At 40.8% G+C, this 20,782-nt stretch overlaps 1 protein-coding gene across 1 annotated transcript in view; it reads left to right on the plus strand.

Annotated features, from left to right (window-relative positions):
* The window catches only part of MAGT1 (magnesium transporter 1), a 58,938-nt gene extending 39,954 nt beyond the window's left edge, over positions 1-18,984 (plus strand). The window contains exons 9-10 of the mRNA XM_007534348.3: positions 7,048-7,138; positions 17,109-18,984. Coding sequence (XP_007534410.1) covers positions 7,048-7,138; positions 17,109-17,124 — 107 coding nt within the window. The 3' untranslated portion in view covers positions 17,125-18,984. The remainder of the gene's footprint in view (positions 1-7,047; positions 7,139-17,108) is intronic.
* Positions 18,985-20,782: the final 1,798 nt, after the last annotated feature.

Raw genomic sequence — 20,782 nt, forward strand, 5'->3', positions numbered from 1 at the left:
TTGGATAGGACAAAGAGAAATGGAGAGAGGAGGGAAAGACAGGGGGGAGAGAAAGATAGACACCTGCAGACCTGCTTCACTGCTTATGAAGCGACTCCCCTGCAGGTGGGCAGCTGGGGGCTCGAATTGGGATTGTTAGGCAGGTCCTTGCGCTTTGCGCCACATGCATTTAACCTGCTGCGCTACTGCCAGACTCCTGCTTCCCTATTCTTTATCCACCTGGGATATGGACACAGGATCATTGTGGGGTGCAGAAGGTGGGAGGGCTGGCTTCTGTAATTGCATTTCCTCTGCTGAACATGGGTGTTGGCAGGTTGATCCATAATCCTAGCCTGTCTCTCTCTTTCCTTAGTGGGGTAGGGATCTGGGGCGGTGGGGCTCCAAGACACATGGTGGGGTCATCTGCCCAGGGAAGTCCGGTTGACATCATGGTAGCATCTGGAACCTGGTGGCTGAAAAAAAGAATTAAGATATAAAGCAGAACAAATTGTTGACTAATCATGAACCTAAAGGCTGAAATATTGGCAGATGAAGACTTGGGGTCTATTTTAGGTATATTCCAAAAGGCCCATGACTTTTACTAGCTTTTCCCTGTGTCTGACATCTAATATGCAGGTGGGCCCAGGTTATTTTCTGGGAGGGATGGTCTCATAGTTGGAAAAAGAGCTGGAAAGCTGGATCAGGGAAGAGAATAGCTCCCAAATATGGGGAAAGTATATAAATATTGTTAACTATAAACCCCATCGATTTGATCTGGGGCACATACTCAACACAGGAGCCTATGTAACCTCTGCATCCCTGTAGATCTGAAGTGGCATTCTGTGGTCATGGCTAGGAACATTCCAGGCTGCACAAATTTTGGGACCCATCATACTTTCTTACCTTTCTAGTTTGTTCATTTCCTCCCCCCGCTTCTGCCACCAGGGTTATTTCTGCGGCTGGTGCCTGCACAATGAGTCCACTGCTCCTGGTGGCTATTTTTCTTTCTTTCTTGATAGAGACATAGAGAAATAGAGAAGAAGCAAGCAAAGTGAAAGGAAGAAACAAGAGAGACACCTTGCAGCGCTGTTCCCCTCTATCAGGTAGGGGCTTGAACCCAGGTCCTCACTGCATGATTACCATGTGTGTTGTCAGGTGCACCTGAATTTGAACTTCTTGTTTTGGTGAGCATCTTTTGGGCCATAGTTGGGCTATCTTAAGGTAGATTACATAGCTTTGTTAAACTTGTGCTCTTCCAGGTGCTTTCTTTGTACAACAGTGTGGGTAATTTCCTTTTTCTTATTGTGTTTAATGCTGTGTGAGGACCTGGGTAAAGGGTATCTGTATTTGAATCTGGATAGTGATTAGAAACTCAATTTTGCAAGTTTTCTATCATTACTAGTTTGATGTGGGTGAAGGATCAGTTCTGATATGTTTGTGAGGCCTCAGTCTTGCGGAAGTGCCATCACAACACACTCTCCAGATCTGGCAGTTTACTTATTCTGAGAGGCTGTGAGTTGATAAAAAAGTTATTCCTGGAATCCACGTCTGTTACCATGGAAACTGACTTTCAATATTGCATCCACCTGAGCTCTGAAAATTTAAACCTCGCCCTCTTTACAGCTTTTAATTTCCCATTTTACAGGCTGGGGGGAAGTATTAAAAAAAAAAAGAAGAAAAAAGACTTTTTTGTTGGTAATACATTTTTTTTCCCTTTAGGGTTATCGCTGGGACTAGGTACCAGCACTATGAATCCACTGCTCCTGGAGGCTATTTTTCCCATTTGTTGCCCTTGTTGTGGTTGTTATTGTTGTTATAGCTGTTGTTGTTGTTGTTGGATAGGACAGAGAGAAATTGAGAGGAGGGGAAGACAGAGAGGAGGAGAGAAAGATAGACACCTGCAGACCTGCTTCACCACTTGTGAAGCAGCCCCCCTGCAGGTGGGGAGCTAGGGACTTGAACCAGGATCCTTAAGCTGGTCCTTGTGCTTTGCACCATGTGCACTTAACCCACTGTGCTACCACCCAGCTCCCCCCTTTTTCTTTTGCCCCCAGGGTTGTCAATGGGACTAGGTGCCTGCACTATGAGTCCATTGCTCCTGAAGGCCATTTTTTCCCTTTTGTTGCCCTTGTTTATCGTTGTTGTTTTGGCTGTCATTATTGGATAGGACAGAAAGAAATCAAGAGTGGAGGGAGTTGGGTGGTAGTGCAGTGGATTAAGCGCAGGTGCATCTCTCTGTCCTATCCAACAGTGATGACATCAATAACAATAATAACTACACCAATAAAAAACAACAAAAGGAAATAAATATTTAATAAAAAAAGAAATCAAGAGTGGAGGGGAAGACAGAGTGGGGAAAGAAGGATAGACACCTGCAGACCTGTTTCACCACTAGTGAAGCAACCCCCCTGCAGGTGGGGAGCCAGGGGCTCAAACCAGGATCCTTAACACTGGTCTTTGTGCTTCAGCCATATGCGCTTAACCTGCTGTGCTACTGGCCAACCCCCAATACATTTCTTTATTATTCTTTTTTTAATTTTATTTATTTATTCCCTTTTGTTGCCCTTGTTGTTTTTTATTGTTGTAGTCATTGTTGGATAGGACAGAGAGAAATGGAGAGAGGAGAGGAAGAAAGAGAAGACAGATACCTGCAGACCTGCTTCACCGTCTGTGAAGCAACTCCCGTGCAGGTGGGGAGCCGGGGGCTTGAACCGGGATCCTTACACTAGTCCTTGTGCTTTGTACTACGTGCGCTTAACCCGCTGTGCTACCACCCACCCAACTCCCTTCTTTATTATTCTTTTAATCCTGATTGATATTCTAGCTGCAAGAATATCCTTGGGTGTAGGTATTTTCCATTCAGAACTTTTAATATGTTTACCAGTTATTTGTAGCTTCTAGAGATTCTGTTGAAAACAGTGAATAGTTTCATAGGAATTCCCTTATAGGTGATTTTGGTTTTTCTCTAGGTCCTTTTTTTTCTCTATTGGGGGGGGGGAATTAATGGTTTACAGTCAACAATAAAATACAGTAATTTGTACATGTGTGATATTTCTCAGTTTTCCACATAACAATTCAACACCACTAGGTCCTCTGCCATCATGTTCCAGGACCTGAACCCTCCCTATCCCCAGTCTTTTACTTTGGTCCAATACACCAAACCTAGTACAAGAAACTTTGTGTTTTCTTATTTTTCAACTTATTTTTTAAATTAGTTTTTTAATAATTATCAACAAGATTGTGGGATAAGAGGGTATAACTCATACAATTCTCACATCTAGAGTGCTCTCCAGATGCTTTAAATATTCTCTGTCTTTGATCTTTGTTATTTTATTTATTATATTTCTTTTTTTAACCTTTATTTTTATTTTATTTTATTTTTTCCCTTTTTATTAGGGAATTAATGTCTTACATTCAACAATAAGTACAATAGTTGTACATGCATAACATTCCCCAGTTTCCCATTTAACAATACAACCCACACTAGGTCCTCTGAATCCCTCTTGGACCTGTATTCTCCCCACCCACCCACACCCACCCGAGTCTTTTACTTGGGTGCGATACACCAATTCCATTTCAGGTTCTACTTGTGTTTTCTTTTCTGATCTTGTTTTTCAACTTCTGCCCGAGACTGAGATCATCGATATTCATCCTCCTGTTTCTGACTTATTTCACTCAACATGATTTTTTCAAGGTCCATCCAAGATTGGCTGAAACTGGTGAAGTCGCCATTTTTAATAGCTGAGTAGTATTCCACTGTGTATATATACCACAACTTGCTCAGCCACTCATCTGTTGTTGGACACCTGGGTTGCTTCCAGGTTTTAGCTATTACAAATTGTGCTGCTAAGAACATATGTGTACACAGATCTTTTTGGATGAGTGTGTTGGGTTCCCTAGGATATATCCCCAGGAGAGGAATTGCAGGATCATAGGGTAGGTCCATTTCTAGCCTTCTGAGAGTTCTCCAGACTGTTCTCCACAGAGTTTGGACCAATTGACATTCCCACCAGCAGTGTAGGAGGGTTCCTTTGACCCCACACTCTCTCTAGCATTTGCTGATGTAGGACATTCTCACAGGAGTGAAGTGGTATCTCATTGTTGTCTTGATTTGCATTTCTCTGACAATCAGAGACTTGGAGCATTTTTTTCATGTGTTTCTCTGCCTTTTGGATCTCTTCTGTGGTGAATATTCTGTCCATGTCCTCCCCCCATTTTTGGATGGGGTTATTTGTTGTCTTGTTGTTGAGCCTGGCAAGCTCTTTATATATGTTGGTTATTAAACTCTTGTCTGATGTATGGCATGTAAAGCTCTTCTCCCATTCTGTGAGGGCTCTCTTGGTTTGGGTAGTGGTTTCTTTTGCTGTGAAGAAGCTTTTTAATTTGATGTAGTCCCATAGGTTTATACTTGCCTTAGTCTTCTTTGTAATTGGATTTGTTTCATTGAAGATGTCTTTAAAATTTATGTGGAAAAGAGTTCTGCCAATATTTTCTTCTAAGTATCTGATAGTTTATGGTCTAACATCCAAGTCCTTGATCCACTTGGAATTTACTTTTGCATTTGGTGAAATACAGTGGTTCTTCATGTTTCAACCCATTGTTTCCAACACCATTTGTTGAAGAGACTCTGCTTTCCCCATGTAATAGTCTGGGCCCCTTTGTCAAAGATTAGATGTTCATAGGTGTGGGAGCTATTTATTATATTTCTTTATTTAATTTTTTATTTATAAAAAGTAAACATTGACTAAACCATAGGATAAGAGGGGTACAACTTAACACAGTTCCCACTACCAGAACTCTGTATCCCATCCCCTCCCCTGATAGCTTTCCTATTCTTTAACCCTCTGGGAGTATGGACCCAAGGTCATTGTGGGATGCAGAAGGTTGAAGGTCTGGCTTCTGTAATTGCTTTCCCGCTGAACATGGGCATTGACATGTCGATCCATACTCCCAGCCTGTCTCTCTCTTTCCCTAGTGTAAAAGGGCTCTGGGGAAGCGGAGCTCCAGGACACATTGGTGGAGTTGTCTGTCCAGGGTAGTCTGGTAGGCATCATGTTAGCATCTGGAACCTGGTGGTTGAAAAGAGAGTTAACCTATAAAGCCAAACAAATTATTAACCAATCATGGACCTAAAGGCTGGAATAGTGCAGATGAAAAGTTGTGGAGTCCTCCATTTTGTAGATAGCTAGTAGGCATATTTTAGTTATATTCCAAAGCGCCTATGGCTATACTAGTTTTTTTTTTTTATCCTGAAATCTGATATGCAGGTGGATCCTAATTATTGTCTGGGGAGGTGATGTCATGTCTGGCAGAAGGACCAGAAAGGGAATAGAGTAGCTCCCAAATATGGAAAAGGTATATAAATATTGTTGACTGTAAACCCCATCAATTTAATGTTATCTGGGGCCCATATTCAGCTTAGGAGCCTGTGTGACCTCTGCATCCTTGTTGATGTGAGCTCACATTCTCTGTTCATAAGTAGGAACGTTCCAAGCTGCCCCAATATCAGGACCCATCTTCCTCAGGTGTAGCATATATTGTCCAGCCTCCCTTCGGAGGATGGAACATTCTCTACGATTGTTGCTCCAAGTTGAAGGCAGGGTCCTATGGGGGCCCACAAAGGGGTCTATTGTGTTGTTCCTGATAGGAATGACTGTTATCAATGGAGAGAGGGATTTATTCAAGGTCTAGACCCATCATGTCTGTTTGGGAAACTCAGGACTCCCTGAATAGGGCCTCAGCTGATGGGGCGGCCTGATAGTGACTAAAGAGTCATTGTTAAAGTATGCCAGTCTCTTGCCCTTATTCAGCTTTTGCAGTCCTTGCTTTGATGAGGGATCTTTGTTATTTTAATATTATATGCCTTGGTGAGCTTAAGTTTAGATTCATTTTCTTGGAAGTCTTAGAGCTTCCTAGACTTGAAGTTCTATCTCCTTTCTCAATTTGGGGAAATTGACAGCTAATATTTCTTCAAATAAGTGTAAGAGTTCTGACCTTTTTCTCTCTCCTTTCTTGTATTTCAGTGATGTAAATGTTCCTATTGATGGTCTCAAAACTAATTCTCATGGTTTTAGTTCTTTCTTTTTAGAGTTTTTTAAACTTTTATTTATTTATTAGAGACAGCAATTGAGAGGGAAGGAAGAGACAGAGAGGGAGAGAGAGAGAGACACCTGCAGCCCTGCTTCACCACTCATGGAGCTTTCCTACTGCAGGTAGGGACTGAGGGCTTAAACTTGGGTCCTTGTGCACTGTAATGTGTGTGCTCAACAAGGCGCACCACTGCCTGGTCCCTCTTTTAGTTCTTTATTCATGTTGCTTCATTTTTTGAATGGCTTCCTCTCTCATTTTTTCCTGTTGACAACTTCAGTCTTTGGCTTCTGTCTTTGTGTAGTTAGACCTATATACTGTATTTGGTAGGTCTGTTAACTATATTCTTCATTCCTTTAATTTCTGTTATGGCTTCTTTCATACATCCTCTGGTTGAGATGATATTTTCTTCCATAGAATGTTTCATTTCTCTGATCATCCTTTGGACCATAATTTTGAAATTTTTGTTGTTGTTGTTGTTGTTGTGGAAGCTTGTGTGCAATCCAAGCCCATTTGCAGCATTTTCCATGTATGTTATGTTTTTGTGGAGGTAAGGAAAAACAGATTCTTCTTGTCTCTTACCTTGACCTAAAATATACTTTTAAGTATGCTTTAACAGTGATATTATCAGATGACTTAAAGTCAATGTTTATAGAATAAGGTTACTTTTTCTTAGCTTAAAAGAAGCTTAAAGAGCGAGTGATATTCTTGTAAGTTCTGAAACAATATTTTTGACACTGAATGCTTGAGTGTGAACACTTCAAGAAAAATCCACTATTTCATTCAACTGAGTTGCAGAAGTATGTAAATGGACCTACTCTTCTATATTTAATGGAGCAAGTTAAGGGAAAATGCAGACTTTTGAAAATGTAGGCGTAGGGATGAAACTTTATGGCGATGTAAGCTATGTATAACTATAATTTATGCCTGGGTTCTTTATTCTGTTTAAAATGTTCATTTCTCCTTTTGTTATTCTTACAGTAATGTGTATAGCTGGCATTGGACTTGTTGTATTATTCTTCAGTTGGATGCTATCTGTTTTCAGATCTAAATATCATGGATATCCATATAGGTATGACTCTTTTTTTCTTTACTTATATAGTGGTTACATGCACTTAAAATGATTAGAGTTAATGTTGCTTTATAATATTTATGAATATTTGTTTTGCTTTACCTCCAAACTATTTTAGCTTCTAAATCAAAAATAAACTTTAATTTAGGTCTGTTGCATATAAACCTAATTTAACGTGGTAACCTGGGAGGTGGTACAGAGGGTATATTGTTGGACCCTTAAATATGAAGTCCTGAGTTCAATCTCTAGTATCACATGTGCTAGAGTGAGGCAGATCAAGTACACTATCCAGATGAACTGTTTTTGCTAGCCCTAGGTTTTATTTCTCTCTTTTTAAAAAATATTTATTTTTTGTTGTATGGAGATAGAGACGGGTAAGAGAGTGCAGGGGGAGATAGCATAATAGTTATGCAAAAAGACTCTCATGCCTAAGGCTCCAAAGTCCCAGGTTCAATCCCCTGCACCACCATAAACCAGAACTGAGCAGTGTTCTGGTAGAGAGAGAGAGAGAGAGGAGACCTTACTTCACCACTCTTGAAGCTTTCTCCTTGCAGGTGGGGACCAGGGGCTTGAATACTATAATGTGTGCATTTAACCAGGTGCACCACTGTCTGGCCCCCCGTTTTATTTTCTCAAAATTTTCATGGTTGGGGGAGGTATAGCAGGTGTGCTTACCTGGTAGATCACTTACTTTAACATGCATGAGAACCTGGATTCAAACCTCAACAGCACATGGGAGCTTCACTTGCAGTAGCTTTATAAGCCATGAACCAGGGTCACGATGTTGCTCTTCTCTCTCTCTTTATCTGATATTAAAAGGAAAAATGTAGTCCACTGGGAGCAGTGGAATCATGCAGGCAATAGGTTTTCCTTTGTACTACAGTAATTTAACATGTACTAAATGGGGGGTTGGGCGGTAGCACAGCGGGTTAAGTGCACATGTCACAAAGCACAAGGACCTGTGCAAGGACCGGCATAAGGATAGGATCTCGGATCGAGTACCGAGCTCCCCACCTGCAGGGGGGTCGCTTCGCAAGAGGTGAAACAGGTCTGCAAGTATCTGTCTATCTCTCTATTCCTCTTTGTTGTCCCTCCTTTCTCGATTTTTCTCTGTCCTATCCAACAACAACAACAACAGCTATAACAACAATAACAACCACAACAAGGGCAACCAAATGGGAAAAATAACCTTCAGGAGCAGTGGATTCATACCAAGCCTCAGTGATAACCCTGGAGGCAAAAAAAAAAGTCCTAAATAATTTTTAGTTCAAGCAATTCTTATTACTTTATTATCTTGCTCAGAGCTATTGGTTGCCTGAAATTTCCTCTCTCTCTCTCTCTCTCTCTCTCTCTCTCTCTCTATCTGTCTCTCTCTCTCCTCTTTTTGCCACTGGGGCTTGGTGCCTGCACTACGAATCTGCCTTTCCTGGTGGCCATTTTTTCCTTTTTTTTTTTCTTTAACAGAACACAGAGAAATTGAGGGGTGAGGGGAGATAGAGAGGGAGAGAGAAAGATAGACACCTGCAGACCTGCTTCACTACTCATGAAGCCTTTCCCTTGCAGGTGGGGAGTGGGAGCTCAAACCAGGGTCCTTACACATGGTAATATATGTGCTTAACTGGGTACACCACCGCCTGCCCCCCCCAAAGTTTCTTTTTTTATTTTTTGTTATATTTATTTATTGGATAGAAACAGCCAGAAATGGAGAGGAATGGGGGGATGAGAGTGAAAGAGACAGACAGACCTACCTGCAGCCCCACTTCACCACTTAGGAAGCTTTCACCCTGCAGGTGGGGACTAGGGGCTTGAACCTAGGTCCTTGCGCATAACATGTGCGCTCAGCCAGGTGTGCCACCACCTGGCACCTAAAATTTCTATTAGTTATCATAGTTTTTAATGGTCTTATTAGGGATTTTAGGACACTTACTACCACGTGGTTACAATCTCTAATCTTTCCATGATAGGTGTCTGGGCACTGATTCCATCACTAAAGTAGGTTCTTCTATACACCTATGCTTTGGATTCCACCCCCTCTCCCCAAACCCCTACATCCTTGGCCTGGTTTTCACAGATTACATCTGTTCCAAGCTTCACTCTGTGTTTTGGCAACCTACCTACCTTTCTTTCTCCCCCCGCCCCCCAGAGCACTACTCAGCTCTGGCTTATGGTGATACGGGGAATTGAATTTAGGACTTTGGAGCCTCAGGCCTAAGGTCATTTTTGCATGACCATTATGCTCTCTCCTCTTACCCACTCCTTGTTTCCATCTATAAGTGACATTCTCCAGTCAACATTCATCTTTTTACTTTATCTTTTTTCTTTTCTTTAACTTTCTTTTCCTTTTTTTAATAAAGTATTTATTTATTTATTTCCTTTAGTTGCCCTTGTTGTTTTTTGTTGTAGTTATTATTGCTGTTGTTGTTATCTGATAGGACAGAGAGAAATGGAGAGAGGAGGGGGAAGACAGAGAGGGGGAGAGATAGACACTTGCAGACCTGCTTTGTTGTTAAAAATTCGGAGGCTCTTGCCGGCCGGGCTTGCTTCACTGTGGGTAACAGAGACGCGGAGACAACGGCTGGGCAGGGAAGCTGTATTTCTTTATTCAGGAACAACGATTCATAAACTAAGACAAACTAATCACCAAACAGAACTCTGCTGTCTCTTTGCAGCGGCGCAAGCACTCTCTCTTACTCTGTAACTCGGGAACTCTGGAACTCTCGTACTTGGGAACCCTCTGAAACTCTGGCACTCTCGAACTCAGGAACCCTCTCCCGGGGTTCCTTGGGGCGGGGCCAAGCGGGCTGTGAAACTAACTGGACTGATCCAATTCTCTTGGTGGGGGAGGGCTAGAACAAACCAATGTAAAGCATACGACACTGCTTCACCGCTTGTGAAGCGACTCCCTTGCAGGTGGGGAGCCGGGGGCTTGAACCGAGATCCTTATGCCGGTCCTTGCACTTTGCGCCATGTGTTCTTAACCCGCTGTGCTACCGCCCAACTCCCCTTATTTTCTTTTTTTAAAGATTTTTAAAATATTTATTTATTCCCTTTTGTTGCTTTATTGTTGTAGCTATTGTTGTTATTGATGTCGTCGTTGTTGGATAGGACAGAGAGAAATGGAGGAGGGAAAGACAGAGAGGGGGAGAGAAAGATAGACACCTGCAGACCTGCTTCACTGCTTGTGAAGCAACTCCTCTGCAGGTGGGAAGCAACAAAAGGGAGCTGGGACCTTGAATCGGGATCCTTACATGGGTCCTTACACTTTGTGCTATGTGTGCTTAACCCACTGCACTACCACCCAACTCCCTGCTTTCTTTTATTTTCTTTATTGGATAGAGATAGCCAGAAATTGAGAGAAGAGAGAGAGGGAGAGGGAGAGGGAGAGGGAGAAGGTGAGGGGGAGAGAGAGAGAGGGAGAGAGGGAAAGAGACCTGCAACACTGTTTCACCACTTGCAACCCCTTGGGAGTCCAGTGGTGGTGCACCTGGTTGAGCGCACATGTTACAGTGCGCAAGGACCCAGGTTCGAGCCCCTGGTCCCCACCTGCAGGGGGTAAAGCTTCATGAATGGTGAAGTAGGGCTGCAGGTGTTTCTCTGTCTCTCTCCCTCTCTATCACCACCTTCCCTCCCAATTTCTGGCTGTCTCTATGCAATAAATGAAGATCTAAAAAAAGAATATTACGCAGGTATAGTTTCATATCACACATCCACCTTCTAGTGCCTCCCCCCACACGCAAGGATAAACCCCATAGTTTTCACAAAGTCTTAAGCTACAGTGTAACTGCTTTTTTTTTTTTTTGTCTTTTTACTAGTTTATGTCTTTCAGTTCTTTTTTTAAAAAATTATTTATTTATTTATTCCCTTTTGTTGCCCTTGTTCTTTATTGTTGTAGTTATTATTGTTGTTGCTATTGATGTTGTTGTTGTTGGATAGGACAGAGAGAAATGGAGAGAGGAGGGGAAGACGGGGAGGGAAAGACACCTGCAGACCTGCTTCACAGCTTGTTAAGTGACTCCCCTGCAGGTGGGGAGCTGGGGGCTCGAACCAGGATCCTTACACCAGTCCTTGCACTTTGTGCCACCTGTGCTTAACCTGCTATGCTACCACCTGACTCCCTCTTTTAAAAAATTTTTTTAAATCTTTCTTTATTGGATAGAGACAGCCAGAAATCTAGAGGGTAGGGGAGATAGAGAGGGAAGAGACACCTGCAGCACTGATTCACCACTTGCAAAGCTTTCCCTCTGCAGGTGGGGACAGGGGGCTCAAACCTGGGTCCTTGAACACTGTAACATGTGTGCTCAACCAGGTGTGCCACCACCCGCCCCCCCTTTTGTTTTTTAAGAGACACCAGAGCACTGCTCAACTCTGGTTTATGGTGATGCGGGGATTGAATCTACGACTTTGGAGCCTCAGGCATGAGAAATTCTTTGCATAACTGTTATGCTATCTCCCCAACCCTATGTGTTTCAGTTCTTTATATTGCATATATGAGTGAAAACATTGGTAGTTTTATTTCAGAGAAGTACAAGTCAGTTGGTAAAGATATAAACTACAGCAACAAGAGTTCAAGAACACAAACACCAGGTTAAAGAATGGCAGGGGGTTATATATGATAAAAAGGATAAAAAAAGAAGATATAAGAAAGATTGACAAGTACTAGAGAGCAGTTACAGAAGCCAGACCTTCCACCTTCTGCATACCACAATAACCTTGGGTCCATACTCCCAGAGGGTTAAAGAATAGGGAAGCTATCAGGGAAGGGGATGGGATACGGAGTTCTAATGGTGAGAATTGTACCCCTCTTCTCCTGTGATCTTGTCAGTGTTTCCATTTTATAAATAAAAAAAAGAGTGGTCCGGGAGGTGGCGCAGTAGATAGGGCTTCAGACTCTCAAGCATGAGGTCCTGAGTTCAATCCCCAGCAGCACATGTACTGGAGTGATGTCTGGTTCTTTCTCTCTCCTATCATTTCTCATGAATAAATAAATAAAATCTAAAAAAAAGAAAGGAAGGAGGGAAGAAACCAACTCAAAAAAAGAAAGAAAATGATATCATTTAAAAAGACATAGGGGACTGTACATAAGTGTGTTAACATACATAAAGGTAATATATATAAATCCATCTCAGAGAGTTTTTTTTTAATTAGTTAGGAGGAGGAGGGAGGGGAGAGTCTGTAGAGGAGGTAGGAGTAAGGAGATAAGTTCCTCCCACAATAGATAAGATGCCCACTACCCTAGCAATGAAAGATACCCTAAGAGTTAATTCTGATCAACCTAAAGGGGGGGGGAAGATATATGCCTTTATATAATATTAATAATAAAATAGAGCAGGGTAAAAAAAAAAAACCTGTCCCAGATTACCTCAAACCTCATGATCAGAGGCAACTGATTGTTAAGAATGAGAAAAAAAAACAAAACCTCAGGACTAGACAAGGATAGCTGAAATAGACAGTTATGCAAATCTACTATCCACTGTATATTCTAGGGGTGGCTAAAGGAGGAAGGGAAGTTGAGCAGAGACACTCGCAGTGGGAGTCCACACTGAGTCAGAATTCTTCCCCAAAATAATTCCCAAATGTGTATCAGTGAATTCAAAAAAGCACACTGTTTGGTGGTGTGGGGGCTGGGGCCTGTGGCTTTGGAAGCTGTAGGATTAAGGAAGAAAGGATGACAAGAATGAGAAAAAGAATAAAAAAAGATAGAGAGAAAAAAGAAAAAGAACAGTCATAAAAGAGCGGTGAAAGGAAAGAGGTTTTATTTATTTATTTATTTTTAATTATTTAATTACCTGTGCGGGGTGAGGGGGGGGGGGTTGGCTACTTAGAAAGAAAAAAGGCCAGAGGTTTCAGAAGGGTATAGACTTAGAATGAATGATACTCCCTGGTGGGACAGGAATTTGGTAAAGACAGAAGCTCAGCAGGGGAGCCTGCTAGGAGCTGGTCCCCAGGGACTGGTTATGGGGGGGGGGAAGGGGGAGGCGGTGTACTTAATAATTAAAAGGAAAAAGATTTTTTGTTCCCTTTTTTTCTACTCTATTTCTTAACCCAAATTAAGTTATAGTCACCTCCTTGGTGTCACCACTAGGACCCTTTATTGACTGGCCTACTAAAGGCAGAAAATCCTACTGTTTCCAGAAGATGTGGTCAGAGCTCAAGCCACTAGCAGCTTCTCAGTCTGCCATCTTCCGGGAACCCCAGAGAGTCTTTTTTAAAAACTGTTTTTTGCCTCACTACTCTTAGCTTGAACATCCTCTATGCATTTTTTCCTCCCCTTTCATACTTAAACATTCTCTTATACATTTCTATGGCTTATGTTTCTAGGACTGTTAAATTGTGTATCACCTTGTTGAGAGTTAAATCTTCCTTTCTTGTTTCCTTCTCAGTGGTACACATTTCAGTAACTCTTGCAAGGCAGATGTGGTACTGGGAAACTCCTTTAGTTTTTGTATGTCTGGTACTATTTTGATTGTTCTTTCATATTTGAATGATAGTCCTACAGGATAAAGTATGTGTGGTTGGGGGAGTCAGGCTGTAGCGCAGTGGGTTAAGCACACGTGGCAAGAAGTGTAAGGACCAGTGTAAGGATCCCGGTTTGAGCCCCCTGGCTCCCCACCTGTAGGGGGTCATTTCACAGGCAGTGAGGCAGGTCTGTAGGTGTCTGTCTTTCTCTCCCTCTTTCTGTCTTCCCCTCCTCTCTCCATTTCTCTCTGTCCTATCTGACGACAACATCAACAACGATAACTACAACAATAAAAAAACAACAACAAAAGGGAAAATAAATAATGCAATTTTGACTTTGCTACCATTATAAGTCATTTCTTTTTTGTGGTAGCTTGCACAAGTTTTTCTTTGTCCTTGACTTTTGGTAGTTTCACAGTGGTATATTTTGGTATAGGTCTGTTTGGGTTTAGCAATTTGGAAGTTCTGTCTACTTCCTGAACATCTATATCCAAACTGAATCCCAGATTGGGAAAATTTTCTTCTATGATTTATTTTAATATAGTTTCTACTCCCTACTTTCTCTCTTCTTCTGAGACCCCTGTAAATGTGATATGTGTTTTTCTAGTGGAGTTTTCAATCTTTTGAAGAGTTCCCTCATTTTTCCTTAAACCTTTTTTTTCTCTTCTACTTCAAAATCAAATACTGTTGTCACTTTGTCTTCTATTTCAATGTTTTCTTTTCTACGTGGATAAATTGACTTCCTTGACTTGCTATTTGGATTGGAATGCCTTCAATAGGTCCTTCACGTTCTGTAACACTGTACTCAAGTTTTCCATTTTCCTATCAAGTGAGTCTTTGAACTCATGGACTTATTTCTTCTTTTTATTTTATTTTATTTATAAAAAGGAAACACTAGGGAGTCGGGTGGTAGTGCAGCTGGTTAAGTGCATGTGGCATATGAAGCGCAAGGACCAGTATAAGGATCCCGGTTCAAGCCCCCGGCTCCTCACCTGCAGGGGAGTTGCTTCACAGGCGGTGAAGCAGGTCTGCAGGTATCTATCTTTCTCTCCCTCTCTCTGTCTTCCTCTCCTCTCTCCATTTCTTTCTGTCCTATCTAACAATGACAATATCTATAACAACAACAATAAAAAACAACAAGGGCAACAAAAGGGGGAAATATATATATATGTATATGTATATATGAAACACTGACAAAACCATAGATTAAGAGGGGTACAGCGCCACACAATTCCCACCACCAGAACTCTGTATCCCATCCCCTCCCCTGATAGCTTTCCTGTTCTTTAACCTTCTGGGAGTATGAACCCAAGGTCATTGTGGGATGCAGAAGGTGGAAGGTCTAGCTTCTGTAATTGCTTCTCTGCTGAGCATGGGCGTTGATAGGTCGATCCATACTCCCAGCCTGCCTCTCTCTTTCCCTAGTTGGGCAGGGTTCTGGGGAATCAGAGCTCCAGGACACATTGGTGGGGTTGTCTGTCCAGTGGTTGTCTGTCCAGGGACACATTGGTTGTCTGTCCAGGAAGTCTGAACCAGAGATTCTTGGCTTTGTCTTATAACATATAAAACCAGCTCTTTTGATCAAAGAAAATATCCTTCCTGCGTTGTTCTGTTTAGGTTTGATATATAATGACCAATATAGTGTAAAATGTTTCAGAAACCATTTCTTCTAGTTTTGTGTCCTTGTAAAGGCTACTCAAATACTGCTCTAGGCCTGAGGAAATACCATAATGATTATGCAAAAAAAAGCTTTCATGCCTGAGGTTCTGAGCTCTCAGGTTCAATCCCCAGCACCACCGTAAACCAAAGCTGAACATAGTCCATGGTAAACAAAATAAAGCGTAGCAAAGTTGCTAGCATGATGCCAACCAGGACTTACTTCTTAATCCATTTCTCCATATTGAGAATTTTGTATTTCTTCAAATTTCCTGTTGTGTTTTTAAGTTCTTTCTCTGATAGCTCTTTGGGATTTGCATCATGTTTCTGGCCCTCATCTTCATTTTGCAGAACCAACATTTTCCTAGTTTCACTCATCTGTTTTGCTTCTACTTTGTATGTGAGTTGAAAAGGGACGAGAAAAACTTTGATGAAGTAACATAGTTTTATGGTGCCTAATGTCCCTTAAAACAGAGCCCTTAACATGGGAGTGGTGGGAGAGAGATCCCAGACCTTCTTCTGTCCTTACACTGATTCCTGAAAGTAGGAACTCTGCTGTGAGGTCTGAGTCACTTTTCTCTGCTGCAGGGCAGTCTGACCCCTATCACCAGGGTCTATATGGAAGCATAGACAGTAGTACAGTGTTCAGTTCCCTGGGTTTTGTTCAAAGGCTCTAAACAACAGTCGTAAGCTCTTTTTTTTTAAATTTATTTCCCCTTTATTGCCCTTGTTGGTTTTTTATTGTTGTTGTAGTTATTATTGTTGTTATTGATGTTGTCGTTGTTAGATAGGACAAAAAGAAATGGAGAGAGGAGGAGTAGACAGAGGGGGAGAGAAAGACACCTGCAGACCTTCTTCACCGCTGGGGGCTCGAACCGGAATCCTTATGCTGGTCCTTTTACTTCGCACTATGTGCACTTAACCCACTGCTGCTACCACCCAACCCCCCCCCCTTTTAAGTTGCTTGGCCCCCGAGTGGTTCTGTATGGGCTCTTTAAAATAATCACATAGATTTGAATCAAGTGCAAATATAGCACCCACTCGCAAAGCAGTGCTGCATTTCTGCTTGAGTCATCTCTTTCTCAACTCTCTTTTTCTCAACTCATATTCCAGCTGGCCATGTGTAAACACCAACCTTCAGACAGTACTGTTGATTTCTTTCCCAGAAATCCCAGCTATTTTTTTTAAGAAAATAAAAAATATTGACAAGACCGTAAGACGCATACAGTTCCACACAGTTTCCACCACCAGAGCTCCATAGCCCATTCCCTCACTTGAAAGCTTTCCTATTTTTATTTTTCTGGGAACATGGACCCAGGGTCATTATGGGATGCAGAAGGTAGAATGTCTGGCTTCTGTAATTGCTTCCCCACTGAACATGGGCACTGGCAGGTCGATCCATATTCCCAGTCTATCCCTATCTTTCCCTAATGGGGCAGGGCTCTGGAGAGGTGGGGCTCCAGGGTACATTGGTGAGATCCTCTGTCTGGGGAAGCTTAGTATATGTTTTCTTTATTATAAATCTATATCCTCCCCGACTTTTCTCCATGCTTTTCAGATTTTATATAATAATTTCCATGATAGCATTGAGATACATAAAACAACACCTTTTTCTTTACATACCATCTGTTTTTATTTTTCCATGTTCAGTTTGCATTCTCTCACATACTTATTTTGTACGTAATTTTTGTCATAGCATATACATGAGGGCACAGCCTTTTTCATTTAATGTTTATAGCAAACATTTATATGTATACATAAATTTTTAAATAAAATTTAAAGGGATACTACATATTTATTAGGAATAAAGCCTACTGCTCTTATGACAACTAACAGAATGATGTATATTTTTTTCCAGCTTTTTGATGAGTTAAAAGAATACCAGTGATATGTGGACACAGGAGTAATGAAAATGAAAAATGTGTGTATTTGAAAGAAGTCTGCAGCTTGTGTGTTTTGTATTACCTCTTCTTTTCCTATTGATTTAAATAGTTAATCATTTAACCAAAGATGTGTAGTGCCTTAACAAGCAATTTCTTGTCAGAACCATGAAGTATTTTGATACTATTCTATTAACCCTCCCTTCCTGGTAAACTTTATGAAAACACTTTTAATAGAATTAATCACAGTATAAAAATTTATACTACTATTTCATTTAAATTTGAATGAGGTTCAAATTTTGTTAGTTATCATGTTCATCTGATTTTCTGTTATTTTATCCAAACTGGTGTGGGCAGTACTTACCTGCATATGCCTGTTACAAATAACTGCAACAGAAATCCATTCATAAGATTTTTTTTTACCTTTGCATGGCTATATATACTTTGAACAGCTTTCCTTTCGGGCAGATAAGTCATCTGTACTCTGTGATTTTCTAAAAATGGAACAGAGTACAAGTCTAGTCTTTGGGGGGGGGAATCAACCCTGCCATCCTCCTCTTTCTTTCCTCTTCCTGGTGTCCTACACCTTTTTCCTCTACTCTCTCCTTTCCTCTACAGTACTATCTGTGCTTCTTGTTAGCTACAAAGTTTTGAAAATTATCTCTAAATATACGATTTTGCTTTCTGCACAAGTATGGTGTTCACTACCTGTATTTGGAAAGACTTAAGGTGGGACCTTCTCTAGATAAAAATGTTGTGTTAAAATCAATAATTTTTAAATGGTGTAAAATTATTCTACAAGTTAAAGATTGTCACTTACTTCATTTCTACCTAATAACCATTTTCTTTAGGAAAATGACTCCCTTAATTCAGAAAAAAAATAGTGAATTGTTACTTATGATGAGAAAGCACATGTTACTTGAATGCTGTTCTGATTTTTCTATTATTTAACCTTCATTCTCTCACATTAAAGAGAGTAGCAAAGTAAACATTTGAAGAAGGCTTGATATTTTTCTTTCTGTAAGTAAAAATCATGTGTTAAGCAAATTTCTGTGAGGAAAGTTGATGGGTATCAGTAGATCTAGTTATAATTTCCTCCAAGAGTACATGAGGTCACTTATGGAAATAAGAGAATTGAGAATAACTAATTTTGTAAGTATTATAGTAAATTATGACTGGCTGTTACTTTTTATCATCTAATAAATCCCCATGTGATCCAGGTGTCTTACTGTACCAGAAGTTTGCAGAAAGAAAGGAAGAGGCTTAAACATTAAAAAGAAATGTTTTATGTGAATTTTAAAGTAAAATTTGTGGGAGGGAGAATAGTTGATCTTTTACATTTTAGTAGAGCCATGTTTTGTTAATTGTTCCTCTTGTAAATTGTGTGAATCTATACCTACTGTTTTTGTAATTGTCTCAGGCCAAATAAATATATGCTGTGATTCTTATTAAACTTGTATGACGACAACCTGATTTGTACAGACTAACCAGAAAAATACTACTGCCATATAATCTGTATAGCTCCAGAAAATATGACATGACTATTGAAATAATGGACTTCTCTCATTTGTCTACCTAAGAGCATATTCTTCTGTAAAGAGAAAAGTTGCGTTCCAGCTAAAATTTATGGAAAGCAGATTTACTACCTTAGAATTGTATTACTTTTATGGAAAATTTGAAAGTAGCTTTCCTCTTAAGTGCCTTTATGTAGACTCTGATTTACATTTCTAGTAATGGTTTAAATATCCTTTAATATGTATTTCTAAAATACTATTCAAAAGGACACATTGCAGTGGCAAAGATAATATCTGGCTGTTGGCTTTCTGATGCATCAATAAACTTTTGCAATCTAAACTCTGACTTTTTGGTTAACATCTAAAAAGGAGTGAAATTTAAAAATTAAACTAAAATTGCAGTATTACGATATCCATTGTAAAATTGTAGTGGACAATATGGGGAGGGTGTTCATGGATAAGTGCAACAGTGGTGTGATTTCTCTTTTCTGTTTTTTAATTTTTTAAAATATTTATTTATTATTGGATAGAGATAGAGGAAGTTGAGAGGGATGGGGACATAGAGGGGGAAAGAGACAGCGAGACGCCTGCAGCATTGCTTCATCACGTTATAATGTGTAAGGACCCATGTTCAAGCCCTCAGTCCCCACCTGCAGGGGGAACATTTACAAGTGGTAAAGCAATGCTGCAGGTGTCTCTCTGTCTCACTCTCCCCCTTCCCTCTTGATTTCTGGCTGTCTCTATCCAATAAATATAGATAATAATAAAGGAAAAAAGAAATAGGATAGGGAGACCCTTCAGGGATGCTCTCTCACTGAGCTTTTTCTTCACTTTAACTTCATTTCTTCATGTTTTCTACCTCATTGTAACTTACATATCAGTCACGAAGTCTATCTTGCCATTCTTTCAAGGCATCCTGTGATGGACCCCCATGGGAAGGTGCTAGGGAAGGCCCCAATTAGTTTCTCTTTTCCCTCAACAAAATGTCATAGTCACAGAGGTCCCGGTTCAGGAGAGGGGACAAAAGCATCAGAATTTGCAGAGTGGCACATGTGGTGTCTTCCTAAGGGACTTTAGATATACCATTTAATAAGCCCCTTCATTTGTTCTGCTAATAAGATATACAGGTTCCTCATTTTGCTACAAATTCCTTTTTTTTTTTTTTTTTACCAGAGCACTGCTCAGCTCTGGTTTATGGTGGTGTGGGGGATTGAACCTGGGACTTTGGAGCCTCAGGTCTCTTTGCATAACCATTATGCTATCTACCCCTGCCCTTTGTTACAAATTCCTATGGATTAACTTCTGTTTAGAGATACAGATTATTCCCTGGAGAGTAGAGAAACCATAATTTTACCATGATTGCTTCCTGACAAATGGAATTAATTGTACCCCTCTTATCCTACAGTCTTGTCGATCATTATTAGATCAATTAGAAAAAGACAATGCAGGCCCAACCCTCACCTGCAGGGGGAAAGGTTTGCGAGTAGTGAAGCAGGGCTGCAGGTGTCTCTCTATCTCCCCAGTCCACTGTGATTTCGGGCTGTCTCTATCCAATAAATAAAGTAAAAATTTATAAAAAGTCAAAAAAAAAAAAAAAAAAAGAAAAAGACAATGCAGGGGGTCAGGTAGTAGTGCAGAGGGTTAATCGCACATGGTGCGAAGGGCAAGGACCAGTGGAAGGATCCTGGTTCAAGACCCTGGCTCCCCACCTGCAGGGGGGTCGCCTCACAAGCAGTGAAACAGGCCTGCAGGTGTCTGTCTTTCTTTCTCCCTCTCTGTCTTCTTCTCCTCTCTTGATTTCTCTCTGTCCTATTCGATGACATCAATAACAACAATAATAATAACCATCACAATGATAAAACAACAAGAACAACAAAATGGAAAATAAATATTTTTTTTAAAAAAAAAGACAATGCAAATCAATAACACAATGAAGCTTCTCATTAGGTTGCCTCCTATGAGAAAATAGAGTGTGAGGGGGCTTGGCAGTAGCGCAGAAGGTTAAGCGCACATGGCAGAAAGCACAAGGACCTACCTGCGTAAGCCCAGTTCAAGCCCCCGGCTCCCCACCTGCAGGGGGGTCGCTTCACAAGCAGTGAAGCAGGTTTGTAGGTGTCTGTCTTCCCCTCCTCTCTCGA

This window comes from Erinaceus europaeus, chromosome X (genome assembly GCF_950295315.1).
Source record: "Erinaceus europaeus chromosome X, mEriEur2.1, whole genome shotgun sequence".
Classification (NCBI taxonomy): domain Eukaryota; kingdom Metazoa; phylum Chordata; class Mammalia; order Eulipotyphla; family Erinaceidae; genus Erinaceus; species Erinaceus europaeus.